The sequence below is a fragment of the Alligator mississippiensis genome, chromosome 1, assembly GCF_030867095.1.
Source record: "Alligator mississippiensis isolate rAllMis1 chromosome 1, rAllMis1, whole genome shotgun sequence".
NCBI lineage: Eukaryota > Metazoa > Chordata > Crocodylia > Alligatoridae > Alligator > Alligator mississippiensis.
Genome location: NC_081824.1, coordinates 25090103 through 25112615, shown reverse-complemented (window position 1 = coordinate 25112615; position 22513 = coordinate 25090103). Strand labels below are relative to the sequence as shown.

General features: G+C 41.2%; 1 protein-coding gene across 3 annotated transcripts in view; it reads right to left on the bottom strand.

Moving 5' to 3' along the window:
* The window catches only part of NBAS (NBAS subunit of NRZ tethering complex), a 385077-nt gene that overhangs the window by 340545 nt on the left and 22019 nt on the right, over window positions 1-22513 (bottom strand). For all 3 annotated transcript variants that reach the window (XM_059729540.1, XM_059729533.1, XM_059729539.1), the window contains exons 6-9: window positions 22253-22296; window positions 21249-21382; window positions 18787-18920; window positions 18567-18665 (exon numbers count right to left, since the gene is read on the bottom strand). In XM_059729540.1, coding sequence (XP_059585523.1) covers window positions 18567-18665; window positions 18787-18920; window positions 21249-21382; window positions 22253-22296 — 411 coding nt within the window. The remainder of the gene's footprint in view (window positions 1-18566; window positions 18666-18786; window positions 18921-21248; window positions 21383-22252; window positions 22297-22513) is intronic.

The following is a 22513-nucleotide window of genomic DNA, read 5'->3' as shown; positions in this document are numbered from 1 at the left end:
ATTTCTGACATTCATATATAATTAGTTTTCTGATAAATCATGCTTGGATTTCCTGGCTAAGACAACAAGAGTCTTTAAGTCTGTTAGATGCCCCACCTCTCCTTTCCTTTTGCACAGAATTCTAATATAATGAAAGCCTTAGTCTGTCTGTCTGTCTGTCCATCCATAATGCTTTATTCACACACTGACTGGTTGTCTTGGCAGCCAATCACAATGCTGACTGAAACAACCAATCAGAGTGCTCCGAGAGCGTTCTGGAGAGGAGGCAGCAGTGGCATGCTGCCATGACAGTGGGGACAGAGAGGACAGAGCGGGGGGGGGGGGGGGGGGAGGGGGGTGTCAAAAGCTCTGGCCTCTCCCTGTCCCATCCCTGCTACCTGGAGGCGGTGGCAGCATGGGGAGCTGGCTGAGGGGGACAGAGGAGACAGCGGCGCAAGCTTTCTCCCCCCCACTCCTGGGAGTTGGCAGCAGCGCAGGGTGGGTGGGTGGGTGGCGGCGCTCCATCCCTGCTGGCCTCCCCCGGCATCCCTGACAGGCAATTGGTTGGTCTGGAATAATCACCATTATAGAGGTAATGACTGAGTGTGGAATATCTGTTGTTTTACTGGATCTGTAGATCTTTGTATATCTTTGACAGTAGATACACTAATACATAGAGACGAATAAGAGCTGCCCCTTTAAACAAAGCAAAACAAAAAAAAGAGAGGGGGAGTACAGGACTTGGAAAGGGCTATTAAACGGATCTGTGAGCATGAGTGCTGAGAGAAAAGCACGTGGCTTAAGAGCAAAGCAGCCCAGATCTATTCAGAACTCCCAATAAAAAGGAAATACTCTCCTTATAACTATTAGCCTTCATGAACCTAAGCCTTTATCCTTGAACGTAATTCTGACTTCCTTATTTAAGTACCTACCTCTTTCTGCCTTTGGTATTTGATTTAAAGAGTGAAATCAACATATTATCTAACCTGTAAAACTGAAACCCTAAAATGTTATATACAAAATATACCACATGTAAGTGGTAACGGGCTGTATTATACGAATCCGTAGACTTGGAGGAAAGAGACACTAGCCTAAAAAGTGATTATACATGATGAGGTACAGTTTCAACATGTACCCAGATTCCATTTCTAGAAAAAGCAATAGGGCTAGAAAACCATCTACATCCTAGAAAATTTAACAGCTTCTTACACAAACCTTTTAGCATTTTTAAATACAATTATTTTGCTGTGTAACTTCCTTTTCCATACAGAAGCCAGACAGTTTATATTATCCATTCAGGCACAGTTCCAAAAACATACAAGTCATTTTGCTGAAATCAAAGAAACTTCACATACACAAAGTTGCTTGTACACAGAAGCATTCGTAACTTGAGGGCTAGATATGCTAAAAATGACAAATTATTTTTAAAAGTTCAACCCAGAAAACGTTATCTAAACTGTTAAGTTAAAACTTCACAAGCATAAACTATATTTCAGTCCATAGTGAAGTAGGTTTCACCTTCAAGGAATTAGCACAATCAACAATAATTGAACTACGCATTACACAATAGATCAGGGCTATCTAAATAGTGGCCTGTGGGTAGCAGGCAGTTCACGACGGGTTCAACTGCACCCCACCAGACTCCCACCCAGCCAAAACTCACCCCATTACTCTGGTTGCAGCAGCAGCCAGGAGCTCCAGCTTTCCCTTCCTGCTCCTGCTCTTGCCCCTACCCACCCAGAGGGGTGAGCAGTACAGCATAGCTCAGCACAGTCTTCAGTGCCAGGGAGCCCACAAGTTAGGTACCCGAATAGCATGGTACAGCAAGAGCTCACAGTCAGGAAGCTAAGAGTGAACACCAAGGCACCTGGACACAGTGCAGAAGGAAAGCAACCATAGCAGTGGGAAGTAGTGGTGTGGGGGGGTTCATCGTGCAGCAGGGGAAGCATTAGGAGTAGCAGCGGGGAAGGCATGTAATGCAGAGGCAGGAGGGAAGGCATGTGGAACAGGGGGGATGCATCTGGAAGCTCAGTGCACTGGGGGCTATGGCACCCCTACTGGTGCAGTCCCTTCTAGTGTAGCCCCAGGGCCATGTGGTCTCAGCCACATTGAAGCAGAACAGCCCTGCAATAAAAATTAAAAAAAATACACCCTCTGTCCCAGCAGTTCGAGTCCAATAGCAGGTTTTCATACAGAAGCACTTTGAAAACAAAAAATATTCATTTGTAAATGGAGCTCTAGCATGCCACAGAGCTTGTGTAAGAAAAACATGCTATTTAATATTGTCCGCATCTCCCAAAAGACAGTAATAGAAACAGAGAGTCATCCTACAGTCACAAGTACTGGTTAAATGACAGAGGAAATGGATGGACCACACGGTATCCCCTACAGTCCACTTCCCTTTCTTTTAACTAATGGGGAAAGCAAGCTCTATTGTCACTGACCTTTTGTGGTGGACATCACATTACAAGTGCCTGAACATTTATATCTTGGGTGCATTAGTCTGAGCACTCCAAGTAAACTCAATTACTTTAGCAGCTTTTAGGGCAAGACAAATTTTTATAACACACGACCAACTCATACAATGATTTAGGACCCAAGCTAACTCCCACTGAACACAGCAGAAAAGCCTTTCATTGACTTCAGTAATATTTTGAACAGGCCCTTTTAGGAAAAACACATCTTGTATAGTACCTGGGTAATTAATGTTGTATGCTCCTTGTGGCTATTAGATACAGCTGATGGGCCGGGTATATTATACAGTAACTGTAGTTCCTTCATGGCCCATATAATGAAGTAGAAGCCGCTGTTATTCAATATTTGAAAAGGAAAAAAATATATATGTGATAAGAACAAAAGCTGTATGCCAAGACTGAGAATATATCTGCTTTTCTCTTAAGAGATTTATGACATTTGTGAATTTATCTTATTACCAGTACCTAAAGCTTGGATCAAGACTGATATGAAATTCAGTAACTAGAGAAAATACTTTATGTTTTAGCAATATGGTAGAAGATTTCACTGTAAATAATACCTTGCATTACACATTGAATTATACAAAGCAATTTTCACACAGAGCTCTCAGATTCTGGATCAAACTCCTCAGTAAAGACTCCAGGCTGGACGTGGCATTGAAGTGTTAAAAAATAACTGAGAACTCTTGCTTTGCATTTCTGAATAACAGCTTAACAATGCACAAGAAACATGTTAAACAATTAGTCTGGTGATTACCTATTTTGCATACCATATTTATTCAAAATATGGTATGCAACCCTAAATATAAGACAACCCCCACACCCAATAATTAGACTGTATATGTGGAAAATGTATAAATTTGTTATAATTTTCCAGGTATATAATTTAATTATTGGGGGTTTGCCTTGAATTTGTTACCCTTCCACTGCTACAAAAGGGAAAATAAATCTGGGGAATAGCTAGCCCCGTTACCCTCTGCCCCCAGCAACTTCTTTCCCCTGCAGTCCCTCCCCCACTCCTTCCCATCAGATCCGGCACTCCCTGAGCACATGGAAGTGAGGTGCAAAGTTGAAAACACTGACCTGTAAATAAATATTTGCCTGACAGGTACCCACCCATAGACTTAGTTCATCCAGAACTGATGCATTTTAGCATTTTAGAAACTACTGCAAGTTTTAGCACAGGTACTCCAGAAACACTTGTAACAGCACTTTTATACCTACTTAGAGGGACTACAGATGCATGTTATTAGTCGATACTCAAAGGACTCATGATTTACCATATAGTTAAGGCGTAATTTAAAATCACAAGCCCAGCTTGCTAGTATCCTGGCCTGATCATGGCAGGGGCCACCATTTTCATACCGAGATTGTGGTGCATGATACAAGCAATCACTCGGGGGGGGGGGGGGGGGGGGGCGGGGCGCGGTGGCACTCAGCTGGCAGCATGCCTGGAACCTAACAGACCCAAACCCACCCAGCCAACCCTGCCCAGCATCGTGGTGCCCACAGCCAGCAAAGCACTGCGAGGCAGGCAGGGTGGCTGAAGCATAGGGGGCATCACTCACACCCAAGGGGGCCCAGCCTGGCTGAACCTGCCTGGCATCACAGGAGCAGTGGCTCAGCAACACCTGCAGCCAAAGAAGGTTTGCAAGGTGAGTAAGAGGGCTGGAGCACAGGCAGCATTACTTGCATGCAGGGGGCCACTGCTCCGCAGCCTTGCCTACTGCTGGCTCTGCACACAAGAGCCTTGCTTGAGCAGTGCAAACTCTTGCTGGTGCCCCTATCTTTTTGGAAGAAAATGCCACATGATATGGCTGCTTGGAACTTCCCTGCAAGCAGCTATGTCATGGCATTTCCTTGCAAAATGCATTTTTCATGAAAATCGCTTAATTTTGTTATTCTGAAAAATGCAAAATCACAATTTAAACCAAGCCCTACATACAGTTCATTGGGCTGAGCCCCACCAGAGTCAACAGCATTTCAAGCCATGGTAACCCCACACCTCAGCACTGCTCAGTATGTGTGCATGCTCCAGAAACGCCGCCACAAAGGATCCATGTGCTGATTAGAACCCTCATAATTGGAACCAGGTATTCTTGGCATGAGACCTAGTATCCTCCAAAAAGTTCATATGCAGATGAGGCACAAGGCTACATGGTCTGGTTACACCTCTTGAAGGGATCCTGGTTCTCTCCAATTTAAAATAATCCCCAATTTTCAGTTTTAAAAAAGTAACCCCAAATTCACATTTTTCCTTGATTCAAATAAAACACCAATAATAGGTATAGATATAGTAGTGTTTCATTTGAATCATGGAAAAATGCGGACGAAAGAAGTATATGGCATCTGGTCTCATATGCTCAGTATCTTGTTTACTTAAGTAAACCTATTTTGACACACACACAGACACAAAGTTAATTCAGGTGCACCAAGTTAAGCACTCAAAAGTTGGGAAAAAAACATTCTAGCTCTCCTTTGGTAAAATTTGTCTGTATGTCTGAGAAATGCAAGAACAGAAGAAGGGAAAAAGATGATTTTCAAAGTTTATAGTCCAGAAAAACCTGAAAAGAATATCATTGGATAACTCAGCACTGAGTGCAAGACACAGGAGGTGACAGTGCCTCTCTACTCGGTACTGGTTAGACTTCATCTAGAGTACGGTGTGCTGTTTTGGGCTCCACACTTCAAAAAAAGACACGGAGAAGTTAGAGAGGATCCACATGCAGGCGACAAGAATAGCAAAAGCCTTGGAAGCCAAATTATACAGACAGAAGTTGTGGAAAAGTTCCTTAAAAGGGGACATAATCACAGTCTTCAGATACCTAAGGTGCTGCCATACAGAAGAGGGAAAACACTTTTTTCTTTCTCATTGCAGAGAGTAGGACAGGGACCAATGGCTGGAAGCTGCAGCAAAGTAGGTTTAGCTTGGATATGAAAAAAACGTTACTGTTTGAACAGTAAGGCAGTGGAATAGACTGCCTGGGGAAGTTGTGAGCTATCAATCACTGAAGGTACTCAAGAAGAGGTTGGCCAGACATTGGGCAGGGATGATCTAGGAAAAGCTATACCCACATTCTACCATAGCATTTAGACTGGGGTATGCCAATGATCCTGCTGGGACTTAACCCTGAAAGTTCCTGGATAGAGGATCTTAACCCTCTGCTCAGGGTCAGACCAATTGCCATATCTGGGGTTGAGAAAAAATTTTTACCCCATAGTCAGACTGGTACAAATTGAGGAGAGGTTTTGCCTTCCTCTGTAACCAGAGGTGGGGGGGGGGGGAGCAGGGGGGAGGCTCTGGAAGAGAGGATTTGGGGGGCCTATGGCAAATTTTGGGGTGGCTGCAGCCCCCCCTGTAGCCCGCCTCCCAGCTCCACTGCCACCCACCCTGCATACAGCCCAGCTGAGCTCCCCCTCTGGGAAGAACTTAGCACTGCCCCCTACCCTCAGTGGCAGCCCGCCCTGCACAAAGATCCAGGGGGCACACAGCCCCCTCCCCCTCCATGTCCTTCTGGGTTGCGTGCAGTGCCAGAAGCTGCACCCCCCACACACCTCCCATATGAGCCACTCACGGCTCTATCCCATGTCCCACCCTGCCCCAGCTCTGCAGTGCCTTTCCATGCTCTTATCCCAGTTCCAGCCCCACCCCTTCCCTCACTGCAGAGGCCTCAGTCTGCGCCCCCTGCCACGCCCCTTCCTTCCCCCATAACAGACTTACCAGCAGGATGCTGCTCTCCACGCTGCTGGGCTGCACTCCTGGCCACCTCTGCGCTGAGCTGTGGCTGCGCACATGCACACACCATTTATCGGCGACATTAAATCGGCCACATCAGCCAAAAAAACCCGACTGCTGATAACGTCAATTTTCCTTTTATCGGTGCCAATACGATATGGAACCGATGTATCGGTGCACCTTTACTTAGAATAACAGCCTATTATTGTGGGTTTGTTTGTGGTGACCAGTCCGCAATATTTAGGCTGCCTGGCAATTTCTCTTATAAAAGTCTGTTTGAGGAGCTCCATCTCCTGAATGAGTAAAAAGTCAGAAACGAGCACGACAAAAATCACACCCCACAGTAATTTCAATATGCTAATTTCCAATTGATTTACAATACCACTGTAGTCTGGACAAATGAAGACAGGCCTAGGAAACAAAAGATGTGCAGCCCTAATCTCAGTTTTGACTAACTGTGCCATTTGCACAACTTCTTTACCATTATGTTTTAAGCTTCCCATGAGTACTACCATGGCAATGTGGACAAGATTGGTATGCATCTGTATTTCGCATATGCATGATACTATTAAGATACTAGGTACTATTAAAGGGGTTCAATATGCATAAAGATTGAATAATCTTGCTTGATACCATGCAGCTAATAATTTGTTGAAAAGTGTTTGCAAGATCAATGTTATGCATTTTACTTCTCTCAAGTAATTTATTTCTTCCGTATCATCCAAATCTCTGAAAAGCTAGTTCCACACGCATACAATAGATAGCTCATCTTGCTGCCTAATAAAAAGTAGTGCTGACTGTAAATTTAAACAGTGCCACAATGAAACATGCAACTCAGGCTCCAAAAACAGCGGAAATGTATCAGCGCAGTGACTGGGGCCCGTAAGTCACAAGAGATCTACTGTACAGCCGTCACTCACTAATAATCACAAGGCAGATGTCACAAGCCAACAAAAGACTAATCTATTTACAACCATTTATAACTTAGTCAGTCCACTGGCATTTCACAAGTTTTCCATTACCTTAGCCTCACCATGCAAAAAGTCACTAAATTAAACATCTCAATGGTAGCAGAGGCCTGAAATTCGATTACAATTGACTGCCTTCTGTTGCCAGAGGTGAGTAATAGCTAAACAGTCGCATGACAACCAAAGGGAAGAGTTGCCAATAACAGAAACAGCAGCAGAAGCTCTAACCCTTCCCAAATTAGCTTTTAAAACCTCCATCCAAATAAATCTTTTCCCAGACACTTTGGAAAAACTGTCACATACAGTGCAACATATTTATAATTTAAAAGTTTCTTCTCAGGATAGATGAAATTCAGTGACAGCTGGAATGAAGCTGCCACATCAAGTTAGACAAAAAAAAACCTTCTCCCAAGACAAAAAGCCTTCTCTTAGGATTAAAGAAAAATATTCATCATGGCAGCACATACTTAAAATTTTTAAAAGCTCTTTACAAAGCCAGCAAAATGCAACAGCAGGGGAAGAAGCTATTAAGATGAACAGAAATACTACTATCAAAAGAACCTCAAAGCTCTTTTGAAAGCCACAGAGGCAGCTTGGGCCTGTTTATATCTTTTCTTTTCCCCCCTTGGACTGGACAAGACACTTAAAATACCTGACAGGTAGCCTAAGGCTGCCAGTAATCAGGAGTCCTTGAGTCAAATACACTTAAAAGTTTTGCTTCATTTTTATAGTCTACCTAAGCCAAGTTTATGTCAACAGAAACACAAGATTAAATGCACTTTTCCCTACTCCCCACCAAAAAAATATATCAAGAACTTTCTGTAAGAAAAAAGGATTATGCAATCTCACTACTCATCCAATACTGAAGATATATACAGAATTTTACAGCAAATAACAGCAATGTTTTCTCATAATCCAACCAAAAAAATACTGGACATTGTAAATTAACGATGCTTTCAAATCTAAAGGCTATTAAAGAGCTGCCAGAATAAAACTCCCTATATAGACTCAACTGCTACTGCTAGACAAAAAGGACTATAATCAGCAAAAGAACTTGCATGGCCAAGATGCATTTAACTTCCATTTTACTCAACCAAGTCTCAAAACCCCACCACAGTTGCTGACTAACCCTAAAGTACACCTACATCTCAGCTTTTAACAATATGGTACCCAAGGCAGTATTCCCCACAGCCCCAGAGGTAGGTGCCGAGTCTCCTGAAGGAACAAGATTTAAGAGAGACCCAGTCTTCAGCATTTCTTATACGCTAGCTTACACAGCTCCTACTAGGTGTGCTGACTTTCACAGATCCAATTTTGTAAGATCTGTATCAGGGCTGTAGATTCTGTTACTGAGTCAGGGATATCCGCTGTAGTTGTGTTGGTCTAAGAAGGCCATAGGCAGAAAAGGTTCTTTGGGCAAATCGAATATCTTTTATTAGACCAACTCAATTAGTTGGAAAAATTCTTCTTTGCATGCTTTCAGGTACAAATACCCTTCGTCAGGCTAAGGAAGTGTCTGCAGTTGGTCTGTGTTCTTCCTGGATGAAATAGTAAAGAAGCCCGAAGCCAGTACGGCATGTGAGAAAGACAGTCAGTGAAAATGTAAATTGAGGTAGACAATGGGTGGGAGACAGGTGTGGGGGAAAAAGGAAATGAATATGGCTGGTAAACAGGGAAGTGACCTGGGGAGTCAGAAGTTAGGCAGGTCATAATGTGTCATAAATCCAATGTCTATATTTAGTCCATGATTTTTTGCATCAAGTAGGTTGATGAAGTTTGTAGGCTTGTGTGTGAAAGGTGTTTTGTAAATTCCTTTTGAGAGATTGGAGAGAGTGGTTTTCTTGTGAGAAATGTGCCCCAACAAGTAATTGGGTATTTCTGTCTTTGATGGATTTTTGGTGTGTGTTCATTCTGTTACACAGTTGTTGTTTCGTTTCTCCTACATATTTTCCATCAGGACACTTAGTGCACTGGATGAGATATATAACATTTCTGGAGGTACAGGTGTAAGATCCAGGAATGTCGATGGTTCTGTTGTGGGGTATAGTTATTGTGGGGGTGGTGGAGATGTGTTGGCAGGTTTTATACTTCTTGTCATGGCATCTTCTGGATCCATTCTGTGTGTTCTGGGCCATAGGAAATTTGCTTCTGGTGATAGATTGGCATGGTTTGGTGCTTGTTTAAAGGATAGGCTGGGTGGTTCTGGAAAGATCTCCTTAGGAATTGGGTCATCTTCTAATATGGGTTGCAATTGTTTAAGGATTTTCCATTTAGGTTCCAGGAAAGGATGATACATAACCAGTGGTGTGAGATTCATGGGGGTTTTCCTTCTATATTGCAGCAATTCTTTGCATGGTATCCAGGTGGCTGTTTAGAAAGTGCAATCTCTCTCTCTGGAGGAGTGTCCTTGTTAAGTGAAAGCCTTTTTAAGATTTGTAAGGTGACAGTCACGGGTTACAAAGTCAAGCATTTGTCTAAACACTTTCACTCATTCTCCCTTACTTCCCAAACCAAATACTATTTATAATATATGCATAACCCTAGCATCTATGAATAACATAGCTACATAAAAGCTATCATCTTATCTACCTGTTATGGGTCATATCCAGTCTCATACACTGCACTAAATGCATGAGGGTTGGCTCAAGCCCATTGCAACTTTCAATCTCACTCTATGAACAGCTCCTATCCCAACCAACCAGCATTCCATTATGAATCTGACTGCCCCAATCCAACCCCTCCATCTTCCTTTGCAAACTACAGACTCTACCATTCCTTCCATATTTATTATATCAAAGTAAACTGGAGATTCCTTCCACCAAAACAGGACCACAAAAATACATACTCCTCAAAAACTATAAAACTTAGAAGGAACCAGAGTTCTAACCTTAGGAGAAAATATAGGCCACGCAGTCTTACATGACGATCCCTGCTTCTAACCCTAAAAACTGTGATAAAAGAAGTTTATATCTTGATTCAAGAATAGGTGCCTTTCATCCTAGTATAAAGCACTGACAATTATAGGTGTTTCAATAGTTAATTACTATCACTGTTAAAAAGTTTTCTGACTTCTAAGCCACAGTCCTTGGATAATAAAAGGGACAAGAATGCACTGTTTGCAGGTGTAGTCACTGCTTTTTAAAAAGTAGAGTGCGTAAGTTCTTCCACATTAGATCATAACAGTGACTGCCATAGATTGCAGACACACGCATTATTATTTTAAATATTTTTTTCTATCAGACTCGCAGATCAAAGAGTACAGATTGTGTCAGTGCACAAGAACTAGAAACCTTAACCAAGCTCCAATGTTCTAAGTAGCATGTGAGAAAGGATAAGTAACATTTCTTCAAACTTTCTCCACATTGGGTGCATCTACACATGCCATTAAGGCAGCATGATAAACTCTAGGGCAGTTCATGCTACCCCTGGGTGCAGCGTCTTTACGTGCGCCGGAGACTGCAGCAGTTTGCGCTGTGGTGGAGCAGTCCCAGGCTGGCAGGAGGCCTTGAAGGTCAGCTCCAGGCTCCAGGTGGTGGCATCAAGCAGCGGAGGGGCTGGAAGGAGCCAGAGATCTAGCCCCCAGCTGGCTAGGCTGACTGGGCACAATTAACATGCTCAGTCAGCATCTACACTTGTTTCAGCACAATAAAGTACTCCACCTTGACAGTACTATCTTACAGCAGAGTTAATTAGTTTATTGCATCCTAATACCAGCGCATGTGTAGGCTGTGAAGCTTTACTGCAGAGCTAATTAGTCAACTCTGCAGTAAAGTATATGTGTAGATGGACTCACAAAGTAACAAGACTAGTATTTGTGATGCATGGTTCTATTTCTCCCATTTTCTACCCAAGATAACAATTATGCTTAGGTATCATTTATTAGCTCTGCTGTGTGCTTTTGTTACTGACAGAAAGATCAGAGTGTCTTGTAGTTGGAATGGAAAGTGGTGAGGTTCGAGTTGGTTTGTGGTGCCTGTGGAAGTGTCCTTCATTGTCCAGCACTGACCCCCTACGAAAAAATTCAACTCCTTTATAAAAGCTACTTTTAATCTTACATCATATTGCTCCACTGTGACTGAGGAACTCCTGACCACAGTCCCTATTCTAAAGATGGAGATGATCTCTGAAGACAGAACACTTAGTTATATCAACAGTCCAGAAAAGACAAGCAGAGATTTTGTTTGTGGTATCCAGAAAGATCTTGAAGCATTCATGCATTTCATTTATTCCTTTTCAATTTTGGAAGATGACAAGTTAAATTTAAAATTTGGAGGAGGAGGACGACAATGAATTACTCCTCTCTCGCATCAACAACCCATTTTAACAACTAGATGCATCACTGCTCTCAGCTGCAATATTTCATATTATATCCAAAAGTACCAGATAAGCTTGGTGCATCTATTGACACTATTATCTATGAAACTCTTAAGTTCCCACATTTCACAGCCATCTTTTGATATTCTAAAAATCAAAGGACTGACTCTTAAAGAAAAATTCTTGTGTTCTTAAAAATAGCCTGCAATTACACAGGAATATTGACATGCGATTGCATGAAAGAGGTAAGAAATAAGTCAGTAAGATATCAACAGCTTAACAAAATAAAATGTAAACATGAAACAAACAGTAGACCAGAAGATAGATGTTGGTAGTTATTTCATTTTCTATAAGCTGAAAGTAGCCATACAGAACCCTAAGAATTTTATGTACTAGGCAATTTTTAACTCAATAGGTTCCTTTTAAATCTTCTCGTTTTATTGGATTAAAAAAACAGTGCAACTCCAATAATCGGTTCTGTTCATGCATTTTGAACTCTGTGTGGTGTCAGGAGTCAGAAACCTTCTGATACTAATAATGAATACAAAAAAATCAAGAGGATAAGCCCGAACACCAGGTCAAAGTATCAACTTCTTCATCCTTTTCAAACCCAAAGTTATACAACCTTTAAAATGTCTATTTGTTGTTACGACTGAACATAGCATTCTTTTTACTCTTCCAGATAAGGTGATTTTGTTATTATGATCCTCTCTAAATGATAACAGTACAAGTTGTCTGAACTATCCCTATGGCAAGGGATATAGCACGCTTTCACCCAAGGGCACTCATCCCCTACAGAATATGAAGTGGGGTTTTTTTGTGAAACAGGGGGAAGCAACTGCTGTAAAAACTGTAAGCTTTCCATAAAACAACCACAATTACCAATATTCTAGTTAGAAGATACTCCAAAACACAAAAAACAACAGACAACAGTCTTCTTCCTTTTTCTTTACATTAATATCCATCAAATTAAATGACTTAGACCAACCCGCTAAGGTATCATGAGGGCAGAAGATCAATAATTTTACAACAGAAATGGTTTTATCTGTGAGGTGCTCTTCTATGCCTAAATGTTCTGACGAAATTGTTTTTGTGCAGCTAACTGCAAAATATCCATAGCTTCTATTACTCAACTGTCAAGTTGATTTCCCGTTTTTATAGATTCTATAAAAACTAACCCATTCCTGTAGCAAGAAAAAAAATATATACTCATGATGTAATTTTTCCAGAATTGGCCAGAAAATGAAACAGCCACAAATACCCATGTAAGAATGGGATATGTCAAACACGCTCTTAAGTTGCTGTATTAACCAATACTCTTCTCATAATACAGTAACATTCTGAAGTTTTAATTAAATCTCAGTAATGAAGGCTGGCAGTAAGATGGCTTTTGTAAAATTTGGAAGCCAATATAAATGTCAAGAGCAAAGTAGCCCTGAATAAGGCACAGAGAGAGCAGGTACCATAAGCCCCTTCACACAACAAGGTTTTATAGCCCTGACTTAATGTCACCCTGGAGTTTTGGAGGAGGGTGTCAATTGTACTGAATGTGAATTGCATCAAGTTACGTGATGTCAACAGATTAGGCAGGAGAAGTAGAGCAAATCTCTTTCTAACTAGGGGGAGGATTAACACCAGTATTCCCTCCCCTCCCCAACCCCTGTCAGTTGTGCAGGGCAGGGGTGCTCAACCCCCAGCCTATGAGACAGATCCAGCTCGCAGCCCCAATCAGGTCCACACCAATCCACAGAGCCCCAGACCCTGATCCCTGCATGTGAGGCCAGGCGTAGACAGCATGGAACCCAGTGGAGGTGCCGCAGGGTCCCAGGGCTCCAATCCTGGCAAATGGGGTCAACCACAGGAGACACAGTATAGAGTCAGACACGCACATGGGGTATAGGGTCTGATCCAGCCAAGGATGGGTCCCACACTGCTCGTTTGGTTCACTGGGCCAAGAGGCTGGACACCATTTGCATCTAAAAGTTAAAACACCAGTAAGGAAAGACCAACTCTCCTTTACTAAGGAAACAGTTCAGAACATCTCACTGGACACACATAATCAGAAAATAAGTTCCCATCACCATGACACACTGATCAACCCTTTACTTTACTCCAATATGATTGAACAGGGAAGGCAAATCCTAGTTTCCATTCTGCAGAACATAAAAATCACAGCATTACATTTTCTGACAGATTAAAAAAGGAAATAATATCAGCCCTCATCTTTCTAGGAAAAGAAAATTGTGGACTCTTGATTTTAGCTACAGTCGCTAAGGAGACAACGAAAGGAAAATGAGCTTTTTAAAGGCAAGGATTAAAACATAAAAGACAATATCTCAGAGCAAATGTACTAAATATATTTAAAAATAGGAAAAAATTGGGAATCTGCCTCCTACCTTGGTTAAATCCAGTACAAGAGAAGCTGATTAGCCTGTCTTTCAAGGCCACTATCTGTGCCTGACATTACAAAAAAGCAGCATCGAACTTACACTATCAAAGCCTGACAGTTCCTGTGCGTAGCTGTCAAAATTCAAATCAACAAAAAAGGTATGCATGAAAAAGTATGTTCCAAAACTGACTCTGACGCACTACATACAACCTGTACTTTTGGCAAGAATTTGATGTTACTCAAACAATAAAGGACACAGGGTTGTTGTGTGCTATATTTGATCATTTAGAGCAACAGTTTTGACTTAAGAGAAATCTTGTCAGCAATATTTGTGGTAGTTGAGATAATATTGTTCCATTTGGTAGAAAAGTAGGTTGGTCTTTATGACATGTCCCATAGCAAAGAAAGAAGAAAAAGCCTCTCCCAAAGAAGTATACAGGTTGACATCCTAAATTAGCCCAAGGAAACATTATGGTGAAAGTTTTGGAATTTCACTACCACTAAATTTCAGCTTCACTGGCCATGCATATGATGAGTTCTTTTGAAATGCAAAGGAATATATCACTGCATAATACCAAGCATGTTGATGTACTAAGTTGCCACCAGATTACTAGGTTCAATTCTGATCACGGACAGATGTTTTATGCTCATGTGAGCTTTTTGACATCAACAGAATATTCCTAGCTTACATCAAGATGAGCAAAATGAAAATCAGACACATTATTGCTCAAAAGTACAACGGGAATTTTGCCTGAGTATATTTTCTAAAACACAACGGTATCTGTTCCCCCGCTAAGGATTAAAAGAATAATTTATAATATTGTATGGTACTATAAAAGTATGTATTTATGACTTCCATCCCCCATTACTATCATATTAAATAGGGCTAGGGCAGGGGGAAACACACAGACACACAGGGAAGAGACAGCAACTAGTGCAATCCCACTGAGGTGTGAGAAATATAGGTTCAAGTTCCTTCTCAGGTAAATTCACAGTAGTTTTTTCACATAAGGACGTGTTTCCTACACTTTTAATACCTAGGGTACACTTTTTTCTGAATTAAAATTGCACACTAGACACACCAGTCCACAGGCCAGATCCAGCTGTGTGCAGCTGGCCTGGCCAGAGGCTCAATGCAGCCCATTTTTCTTGGCACATTTCTTCTGCTCATCACAGCACACCCTTTGGGAATCACTGACAAAGTCTCTCTAAATCACAAACTTGAAACAAGATTTCCCACATTCCAGAGACTGGGTAATAACTCGCCAGGTGCAAACTGGTAAGTAGAATTCTCTCTCTCATTTCAAATTTTTCTTTAAAAACTTGTTTCATTCCTCAATGTAACAAAAACAGATTTCAAAGGCTCTCATTTTAGTTTCACAAAATGAAAATATTTTCCAATTCGGAGTCTCAGTTCCATCCTGGATCTGAGAAAGATCTCTATTGCAAATAAACCATCCACAAAGAAGTCTGGGCTTTTAAAAGGAGTCATTTGCCAACACAAAAATACATTGAAAATATTCCCTAAGCAGCTCTTGCAGTTACACAATCTGAACACTGGTTATGCAAGTAGGGATCACAAGTTCCACAAAGTGCCTCATTCTCCTAAGCCTGCAATCACTCCCTGTTTCTGAAATTACTGTATTATACCCACATCAGATGTCATTTGGAAGGCTAATTTTTCCCCAAAATTACCCTTCCAAAATCGGGATGCATAGCTTAAGCTGATTTTCTGTTCAGAATAGCAACAGTGACATTTCTATTCAGGGAGCACTGATGGAGTCAACTGACTTCATGGCTCATTGGAATGTTTGATTCCTCCTAAATGCTCTTCACTCAACAAGTGTTAATGACCCACTCGCCTTTTTAGTGATCTTGATGTTCCACTAATCAATTTAACCATTCTTTAGCCATTTTGCTGAAGAATCTGTAGTTTAGCAACTCCTGCTCTCTTTTCCATTTCACAGCCCTGCAGACTGTTTTTAGCTCTGCCCAGATATGCCTAGTTAGAGAGGGGATTTGATAAGTCTTCATATACCTGAAGGGTGATTACAGGGAAAACACAGATGAGCATTTTTCTCTGTAGGGGACACAAGTAGGAGCAATGACCTCAAGCTTCAGCAGGGAAATTTAGGTCAGAGGAGGATCTTTCTGACAATGCTGATGGTCAAGCATTGAAACAGGCTACCTAGAGAAATTGTGCAATCTCCACCCTTGCAAGTTTTCAAGAGAAGGTGAGACAGACACTTGCCTGGAACAGTTTAGTCTGGGATTCTCCTGTTTTGAGCAGGGGGCTGGATTAGTTGACCTTGTGAGGTCCATTCCAGCTCTGCTATGGAGTCCAGTCCTCAGCAGCAGCTACAGTTCCAGCTTTTGGCAGAGCAAGCAAGAGCAGCTAACAATTCAGCTGTGCAGGGGTTAAAACTGTAGGTTTTGCCTCAGCAGGAAAGGAAAGGTGAGAGCCCTGGCGGTAAGGCTCTGTTCCTGCAGTATGTGCCCATAACTCTGGGAGGAAATAATTCTTTGTTGTGCCTTGCCAAAAAAACCCAAGATTTATGCCTTGTTTGGGGGATAGGGTATGTGAGAAAATACAGTAAGAGGGTGGAACTTTAACACACCTCCATTATTCTGTGGTAACTGTCTTCATACTCCAGTTGCCAGTAGTGAGTCAAAATTAAAGTGGGGCTACTCCGCCCTATTTCATTCAGGGGTTATTGGTCTTAGTTTGTCACAGAGTAAGAACAGGAATGGGTACAGTCACTACAGAGCATCTGAATCACAGTAAGTCACTGCCTTGTCTACTGTGGGCACAGGTTTTACTATGGCTCAGCTTTTAGGAACTTACCAGGCTTCAGACTCTTTTGTAATTGCTATCTCTAGGTCTGCTCCTAGCCCACAGTGAAATCAAACCAGGGAGGCTTACCCCAAATGAAACAGGGCTTAATTTCCCCAGTTTTCCTTACTGCAAGGTAACTGTACATACAAGAACAGTTTCTGAGCCGACAATTAATAAAGAGTGGGGACTTGCTATACTTCAATTGCCTTGGAAACTGTTCATCTCTCTGCTCCTTCCCTGCAGGGAATGAAAGGTACAGGGGTAAGCTATCCTCTGGGCTAAATTGGAGGCACAAGTACAATTACCACAGTGCAGCTGAGGTGAGCTACATTCCCACTCCTGTTAACTACAGGCATGCAAACAGCAATAAACTGTGTTTACAAACTTAAAATTAACCCAACTGTAACCAGAAAAAAGTCCAAGAACCACCGATTTATAACCCTTCTCTTCTAAGGGACCCTTGATGCTGTTGTTATTAAATAAGTTACAGTAATTTATACTCCCACTTTATACAGAAATATATCTAGGAAAAAAAAATAATGGTTCATGTTTTTTTCTAAATTTTTGCTTGGACATGGGAAAATATATTCCTTGGAAAACTCACTTACCAATGTTCTGTACCCAAATTAGATTATATATTACTTCTGAAATGTATTTTATTTCGAAGTGTTCAACTAAATAACATTATTTAATGAGTTTTGTAAACAGTTCAAAGTTACATATGTTGGTAAAAACGCCTAATTTGCAAAAAAAGCTACAATGGAGGTTTTCATTAGAACAAGTTACATATCCTGCACATACTACTACTACCATCATTTCACATGCAAGTTAGTAGGAGCTTGGCCTGTAACTATTCTATATTGTCTGACACTTTTTAACCAATATGGATTTATAAGCAGCACTAACTTTCTCAAAATGTTCAAGTGAAGAGAGCGAGAGATTGGGTGAGCACAAAGGCAAACACAAGAGAGCGTGAGAGTATGTGAGAGCAAGAAAGTGCATGACAGCGAGTGCATGCACAAGTGCGTGCAAGCTAGCAGCACAATCCATACATGCAGATTTTGATCAGCAGTCAACTTTCTAGGCTGCAGGCCAAAATGACCCTAGCGCCCATCCCAGTCGGAGGTAAGTGGGAACTAGGTAGGACACGGCTACCAACACTTCTCCCTGCCTCAGCACAGGGAAAGCCCCTGCCCACCAAACCCCCCATCTGTGTGCCTAATCCACTGTGTTGCAAAGCCTAGCTCTGGATTTTATTAATTTGTTAGATGTGTACACGCACACATACCATTAAATCACAACACATAACATAAACAAGGTATTAACTACTCTGGGTCTGAAGGAAAAACTAATTATTGAATAGGAGCATAATAGGTTGTTGTAAAGAAAAACTAAGAGTAGTAAATTTGAATCAAGTATATTGAATGGCAAATTTCCCATTTATAAATGAGAGCTAAACTTCTAGAATTGAATCCTAATGGAAAGGCTCTTCTTGGTTTCTATTTTAATACCAGTTTAATAACAATGTATAATACAAAACCTGCAAACATGCACACATCTAAGCAGCTGATATGAGTTCAGAAGTCTGCAGGTTGAGGCCATAATGAACACCGGGAACAGCATTTTCTTAGTTCCACTCTGTATCATGAGCTTGGATGACCTGCTATCAACTTTCAGAAAAAACAAAAAAAAATACCACCACCCCATGGGAAGCCACTCTCAGTTAGTGACACAGCAATTAGCAACAGTAAATCAAGTATTTCTTAGATTGATTTGGAAAAATCTTGTATAAATACATTCAGTACACACAAGTTATTCCTACTGGTATTCTGTCATTCTAATAGTACTCACAGTTAGCTAAAAAGCTTACCTGTGCCCAGGATGATAAACCACTGTTGTTATTCTATGGGCATAGTGGTTGCTAAAGCGGAAATTATGGCTCTCTTGGTAACATTGGTTTGTCCCAACACTAGAGAAGAAAAGAAAAAAAATAAATAGGACAATGTGTTTGATATGGGGTGAGGAGGAAGGGACAGTACTTTAAAAGTTTGTTCTGAAAAAATACCGCTATCATCCAGGTTTAATTTTACCTTACAAGATAACTTTTCAGTTCACCACGATAGTCGACAACAAGCAATTCAGCTGACCATTGTGCACTAGTTTTGTATTCTAGAAAGATCAATCCAGCAATAGCATAGCTCAGATCTCCAGGAAAACTGGTTGCCTTTTACCCAGGAGAGAGAGAAAGTTTCAGTTATTAAAAGCAGCTGAAAGTCATCTTTACTATAATCCGCATCAAGCATAAAAAGGCACTGAAGCTGAACAAACAGAACCCTGTCTTATATCGGGGTTATCAAACAGAGGTATGCATACCCCCAGGGGTACCTGGGAAGGCCCTAAGGGGTATACATGGGGAGGCCGGGGATGAAGCACCGCCACCCACCACCCTGTGCCGCTGCTTCCCAGGAGGAGGGCTGGGAGGGTCAAGGGCAGCGGCACCCCTTTGCGAGCCAAACAGGCACTGCCAGGCTGGCTGGACACAGGGGGTCAATCCATCATTTTTTCTGTCATGAAAACAATGACGTAAGTTTACTCATTTTAAGTTCTAAAACAATGTTATACAGGAAACCCTCATCAGTTTAATATCACATAGTTCAAAGTATCAGATACTTTGAAGCTATTGTCACTCCCCAGCCAAAGTTTTTTCATATGGGTTACAATACAGATTATTCAATATACAGCTACTTTGAAGTCTGAAGCTGTCTTCCAGTCCTCTGGATGGGAAAAGCCTTATTAGATACTTTATCTATAATTAAACCATTGCCAGAATTAACACGTGCTCAGTTTTGAGAATCAACTACAAGTTGACTGAATGCAGCCTACACTGTGTGCCCATAGGGTACCTGGCGCAAGGACGAGGCCCATATTGGCAAATACACCAGTGGGAACCCACCACAGGGCTAGCTTAGTGCAGTCCATGCAAATAATCCATATTACCCATTGTACTTGGTCCCCCAGTACCAATACTTTTTAAATTTATAATGAACTACTATGTCAAATACATTTCAACTTCCTCTACACTACCACAGGTGAGCCACACCTTTCTTTCCCATCTCCAATTATTTTTGTTTCTTCACTAGCTTTAAATGTCTGAACATCAACAAACGTCTATGTAGATGAGAGGCTCTGTCGCCTCCTCTCTCAGGTTGTCACATGTGACTGGTGCGGCCAGGCGGTCCCATGCTTCATCTGCAAGAGCACCCACTTACAGTTGCAAGTAGAGTGCTAAATAGCACACAAGTCCTTTTTTTGAGAGGGGGGAGGAGGGGATATCTGGAGTACAGACACATACTGAGTAGTACTAGGTTGTGGGGTCACCATGTTTTGAAACACTGTTGACTCTGCTGGATCTCAGACCTATGAACCATACTGGAAATCAGGAGCCTTTTAGCTTTGAACTAATCTCTCATATAGCTTGCACTCCTCACTTTGTTCTCATCAGTTAGTAAGGTCTGTACATGGGTAAACTCAATCTGTATGTACCCACAGGAATTTGCATATGTTTATTTCAAATCCCGTTTATTTCAAAGTCGGTATTTTTTGGTCCCTCCCCTGCATTTTGAATTAACAAGGTTTTCCTGTATGTGGCAAGCTAATAGTGTTAATTTTCTTCAAGTAAGGTTTTTGTTATAACTCCTGTTGTAGCAGTATCACCAGGGTGTGTGTTTGAGTATAAATACGAACAGCACAATGACAGGTCTGTTTATGAGAAAACAACAAGGAAAGTGTAGATGCCTCTGCAGGAAGTGAGACTTGTGTTTTATTAAAAGATAATATTATCTCAATGTGGTGTCACACATTCAACTTAACATTTACAACGTGAAGCTAAAAAGCAAGCTGACCCACATTCAAGCAGTTTAGCAGTTTAGTGTTAAGTACCCTCTCCTGGTTTTGCAAAGGCACCAGAAGTTGGGCCCTTTGCTGCCAATGGCCATGCCCAACAGGGTCAATCTTGGCTTGTCACTACCAGACCCTGAGCTGTACCCCCCCCCGACCCTATGCAGTCCCCTGCCCCCTGTGAAGCCACCACAGGACCCCAAACCACCGCTGCAGTGGCCGCTGAAGCAGCCCTCATGCCCCAGGTTATATCTGGCCAGCAATTATAAGCAACTGTTGCAAGTAAACACATAACAAGGCTCTCGGTCTGATAGTACAGCACAGGACTGAAAACCAAAGTCTTTTGGATGTGTGGTATTTTTACCTAAGCATCAAAATGAAAATTCTGGCAAGCTGTAGTTTTTAAGACAAAACAATGATCAGGAATGGCACATTCTACTCATTTGCTAAACGTAGCTTGGTTTAATCAACTGTGATAAATAATCCATACTGTACCCAAAGCAGGAGTAAGAAAAGTTTCATACAAGTCCTTGCACTAAGGTACCCTGCTACTAAATCTCTAGCAATGAACAGACAGGGGCAGCTATATGCATGTATATAAACTTGTACACATTCTACCACATTAATTTTGTATTAAAATGAAGAAGGCAAATACCAGTGGAATGACCAGAAGCTCACTTCCCATTAGGTCAAACACTCTCACAGTTCCAGTGCTTTCAGCATAGGCTAGCAATGTGCAGTCATGACTCCATGCCACTCGCCTCCACTGTGGGTTAGGATCTTTTGGCACTAGGCAAAAGGAGAAAAAAAGAAAATAAATTGGGGGGCAAGTGGCATTTCACTGGTTATCTTATAAACTATATTTACTAATTTCCTCAACTGTAAACTTGAAATCTGAATTACAACATGAGTTTTGGTGGCACATATAAAAACGTTCTTCTAAGTCTCCGCCAACAAACCTGTTAGATAACAGGAAAGACTTTTTGCCTATAAAGGATGGTTAAATACTTGAACAGATGACCTAGAAAGCTTGTATAATCTCTGTAACCAGAAGTTTAAGTACAGGTTAGACAAACAACTGTCTAGGATGGCAAAGATGTGCCTAACTCGGGTTGGGTTTTGGACTGGATCATCTCCTTATGTCCCTCACAAGCCTATTTTTCCATGATTCCATCTACACACTCTCAATCCTGAATTCTCCAGGTCTTGTATAGTTACAATCTTAATCTTAACACTTCCTCATCATACTGATTATGTAGGAAGGAATCTTTTAAACTTTTTTAAAGTATAAGCAAGTGGTGGAAAAACAAAAAACAAAAAAATGCAACAAAAAAAAGTTTCAAACTTTCTCAAATACATAGAATATTTTTGCAGACAGACGTGCTATAAAAAACTAGTCTAAAGACTATTATACATAAATGATCTATAAAAGCAGAATACTACTGTTGCCTCAATATAACATCCTTTAACTTTATCCTCCCCATATCACAGATTCAAGCTCAATATGGTAATTGGAGTGGGAAAGAAAAAGGAGGAAAAACAAATAGTATCAAAGTTTTTAGCTTCTTCAAAAGACACCTGTGTAATCTCTCAAACCCAATAAGAAATAGTACCAATTAACAAAAGTCACTGCTATTGAAAGTTTGCCATCTTGTATACCTTGACATTTTCCAATAATGGATCCAAAGTCATCTTTTGCTGACCTATAAAGTCATAAATAATAAAACATTAATTAATTATAATGTTTAATAAAGAGAAAGGAAAATACCACAGAATGTGTAAAATAAGTGCACACTGAAAATCTTCATGCATTTAACTCTCTATTCAGTTAGCATTTGATTCTCTCCTCAAACAGGCAACGTGGCTTAACATAAAGGACAATTTTAGCATCTTACTTCACAATCCGTAGACAAAACTCTT